The following is a 3,824-nucleotide window of genomic DNA, read 5'->3' as shown; positions in this document are numbered from 1 at the left end:
TTTTACGACATTCTGACGTCAACATTCACGTTCACAGAGCGCTTCACAGTTTCACAGCCGCAGAACGGCGTCGCTGTTCACATTTCTTCATGCATTAAACGTATGAGAAAGTTGAAAGGAATATTTTACAGTCGAGCGCGGTGAGCAGCAGAGGAAACTTCTGCTGTCTCTGTTTTCCCATTGAAAGTCTATTGAAACAGTCACAGACATTTAGCACTGAACAGAACAGACAGGACCGTTGATTTGAGCGGGAAACGCACCGTTCACCCGTTCAAAAGTCTGTGGGTTCAACAGGAAACTTCCTGTTTTCAAAGCACCATGAGGTTCAGCTCAGCTCAGGCAGTCCGGCTTGTTCTGAAAACTCTTCACACCCTCAGCTGTGAACTTTCACAACTCCCATGATCCTCTTCTGGTATCCAGAAACAACTGTGACGTCATCGCCACGCACGCGCCATGGGAACTGGCCACAAACTGGACTTTTAAAACTCCTTCTTTCTGTCGTAAAAGCAGACATCAGGCGCCTTCCGTTAAAATCACCTTCAGTATGACGTCACATCAAAACGTCTCTTTCTGACGGTTCCGGTTGACGGTTCAAATCCTGAGGCTTTAACAGCTCTTCACAACAACCGGGTTTTCGGTTACTGGCAAATTAATAGCAGCTCGAGCTGCTGTTTAGACGCCAGGCGCGCTGAAGGCCAGGGAGTAGGCTGCCATCATCTGTGCGCGCAGCTGCTGCTTGACGTGCACGCGCCCGTGCCTCTTCCTCTCGTCGCTGCGCGCGAAGCGCTTGCCGCACACATCGCAGGAGAAGGGCTTTTCCCCCGTGTGCGTGCGCGTGTGCGTGGTCAGGTGGTCGCTGCGGCTGAAGCTGCGTGAGCAGATCGTGCACTGGAACGGCTTCTGTCCCGTGTGGATGCGCACATGCCGGTTCAGCTCGTCCGAGCGCGAGAAGCGGCGCTCGCACCCCTGCACGGAGCATGGGAACGGCTTCACTTTGACGGCGCCTTTGGCAGGAGCTCTTCTGCCCCCGCGTGAGGGTTTGGAGGCGCCTGCCGCGTGCACACTGCTGAGATTGACTATCGGGAACGAGCCCGGTAGGAGGGAGGAGAGGAGAAGCGCGTCTAAAGTGGTGGGGATGGGGGGGAACTGGAGTTCGCTCTGCACGAGCTCCGTCTTGACTACAGGTCTGCTGATGACGTAGCTGCTGGAATCCCCCCCGGTACCCGGTGCCACTGCTAAGCTCTTCAGCCAGTCCTCCAGCCCCACCGGCTCCTGTTTGACCTCGCAGCCGGGCTTCAGCTCGCCCTGGGCGGCCTCGGAGCTCAGCAGAGCCTCGATGAAATCCGCCACATCCACCTGCTGCTCCAGAGCCGACAGCGGGAGGAGACAGTCGGCACTGGCCGGGTAGAGCGCATCATTCCCGGGCACGGAGGGCTGCCCGCACCCGCTGCTGCAGCTGGAGGTGGAAAACTCGCTTTTGACGACCACAGGGTGTGAAGTGGAGGAGGGGGGCAGAGGCTGAGCTGCAGCCAGGGGAGGGAGGCTCATGTCGGGGTTGGCAGCATCTCCAAAGCCGCTGGGAACCGTGGATGGAGAAAAGAGTGAGGGGGCGGCTGCGGCCGGGGACGGCGCCGCAGAGGCGGGGGCGGACCCAGGGAGAGACCGAGCGTCAGGCTGCTCCATCTCGGTGCAGATCCCCACGATCTCCGTGATCATGTTGAGGATCGCGTCCGTGCTGCTGCTCAGCGCCGGTACCGGCACCGGTTCGGCGAAGAAGCTGCCGGAGTAGCCGAGGGAGGGAGAGAGCGTGTCCGAGGAGCAGTCGCTGAAGTCGGAGAAGAAATCCGAGTCCGAGGCGTCAGTTCCCGGAGAGAAGGCTGGAGGAAGAGAGAGAGGGGGGGGGGGGGGGGGGGTGTTAGTGTCATTGCATAATATCTCCTCCAGTGGGCGCGAGGCATGACAGCAGCCTACACACAAATCTATATTATGTGAAGATATCAGCTCATCTGCAGCGTGCAACTGTGCACGAGCTGCAACAAGCCGCGGTCTCATGCATTGTAATGAATTATTCTGTTTGGTTTTGAGACAGGTTTGCAGTTTGAATTGCAGCTTTCTGCAAGTCATGACCAGTTATGCAACAGAGTGCTGATGCACAACAGCTCGAGCCAATTAGAAGAGGAGTTCAACTAACAATTATGACTTTTATTACATTGTTTTCCCCTAATAAAATATATAAATGTAATATTCACTGTGTGGTCTGCAGTGACACACACACACACACACACATATATATATACACACACACACCTTGGGAGAAAGGCGAGCCCACGTCGGAGTCGGTGCCGTAGCTGGGGCTCGAGCCCACGCTGTCCACCCAGGCGCTGCACGCGTCCTCAAACTCCGACATGAAGCTGTCGTCGCGCTCCAGAAGCATGGCGGGAATTATCCGTTAGCTGGCAGGGGGCTCGCGCTGGTTTGAAGAGTTGTGAATTTAATCAAGTGCAGCTGTCAACCTTATTTCCCGGGTTTGCGGTGAAATAAATGCTGTTTAAAATATTGATAAGTTGATTTAAATTGGTCGGTTGGTGTCGGGGATTCCCTCGAGCCGTTGAAAATCCTGTTATTAATCCGTTACAGGTGTCTCTGTCAGTTCCGTTAGTCCGTTAATCGGTGCTGTCTGTGAGGCTGATGATGCCCGGTTCCTCTCCTCGCTCCGTTTTATACTCTCCGTCTCCTAGGTAACTCCCGCCTGCCCTTATTGGTCCACACCGGCGCGAGGGATTCCCCCCGCTGCGCGCTTCGTAGCTGCCCAAACATGGGCACATCCGGACGTGACGGGGGTATCCCCATACCATATAAGGACAGGCGGGAGAGCGACGTAGAAGGAGAGAGAGAGAGAGAAAGAGAGAGAGAGAGAGAGAGGGGGTTTCCTTCACTGCGACAAGAGAGAGAGACAGAGAGAGAGAGAGAAAGAGAGAGGTTGCATAAGTAGAGGTATGCAGGGATGATAGAGGAATGATGGATGGAAAAAAGGATTGATAGAAGGAGGGATACAATGATAGGAGGAACGGAAGGATAGAAGGAAGGATAGAAGAAAAGAAGAAGAGATAGAAAGAGGGATAGGAGGCATAGGAGGATAGAAGGAGGATGGAGGGATAGAAGGAGGGGTGGAAGGATAGAAGGAGGGATAGAAGAAAGTATAGAAGGAAATAAGGGGGGATGGAGTGAGGAAACCAGTGGCAGAAAAAAATAATCGAATATAAATTTGTTATGAACCCTCGGCGTCACTGAACAGAATCAATAGAAACTGGCTGCAAAATCCCCATATAGACCAAAGCTAATATACATTTTATATTCAAAACCTCGTTGGTTTTATTCAGGAGACATTTTGCAGATATTTTATGTTTTACTGAAGGAAAACAAACTGTCTGCACCTCTTTACGTTATTCTGCTGCTCCGTGTGTCGCGCTGCAGTGCGGAGGAGCGCGTGAGGACACGAGACAGGCACACAGACAGAGAGACAGACAGAGAGAGAGACAGACAGAGAGACAGACAGAGAGACAGGCAGAGAGACAGGCAGTTTATTTTCATGCAATGAAACATAATTAATTCGCATTTTTTTGGCTGCAAACTGTCTGTCGTTTTTAGCACCGGTTGCACGAATGAACGAATGAGTGAGTGAGTGAATGAACAGATGAAAGAATAAATTAATAAAAGGACGGATGGAGGTTTAGATGGGTGAATTAATGAAAGAATGTGTGAATATTTTGGACGGGTTTCTGTGTCGTCGCCGGTTTCAGCACCTTGGAGAGTTCTGCAGCGCT

At 52.8% G+C, this 3,824-nt stretch overlaps 2 protein-coding genes across 2 annotated transcripts in view; one reads left to right on the top strand and one right to left on the bottom strand.

Annotated features, from left to right (window-relative positions):
• Positions 1-672: 672 nt before the first annotated feature.
• On the bottom strand, positions 673-2,434 carry LOC139914094 (early growth response protein 4-like). Its single transcript, XM_071902294.1, has 3 exons — positions 2,308-2,434; positions 1,652-1,877; positions 673-1,576 (listed from the first exon to the last, which is right to left on the bottom strand). Exons 1-3 carry the CDS (start codon positions 2,432-2,434, stop codon positions 673-675), a joined length of 1,257 nt encoding a protein of 418 aa, XP_071758395.1.
• LOC139922784 (steroid 17-alpha-hydroxylase/17,20 lyase) overlaps positions 2,433-3,824 on the top strand; it is a 22,342-nt gene continuing 20,950 nt past the window's right edge. The window contains 2 exon segments of the mRNA XM_078282292.1: positions 2,433-2,448; positions 2,739-2,878. Of these exon segments, the coding sequence (XP_078138418.1) occupies positions 2,433-2,448; positions 2,739-2,878 (156 nt within the window).

The sequence above is a fragment of the Centroberyx gerrardi genome, unplaced genomic scaffold (assembly GCF_048128805.1).
Source record: "Centroberyx gerrardi isolate f3 unplaced genomic scaffold, fCenGer3.hap1.cur.20231027 Scaffold_61, whole genome shotgun sequence".
Taxonomy (NCBI): domain Eukaryota; kingdom Metazoa; phylum Chordata; class Actinopteri; order Beryciformes; family Berycidae; genus Centroberyx; species Centroberyx gerrardi.
Note: the sequence above shows the minus strand (reverse complement) of the source record. Positions and strands in the feature narration are given on the sequence as shown.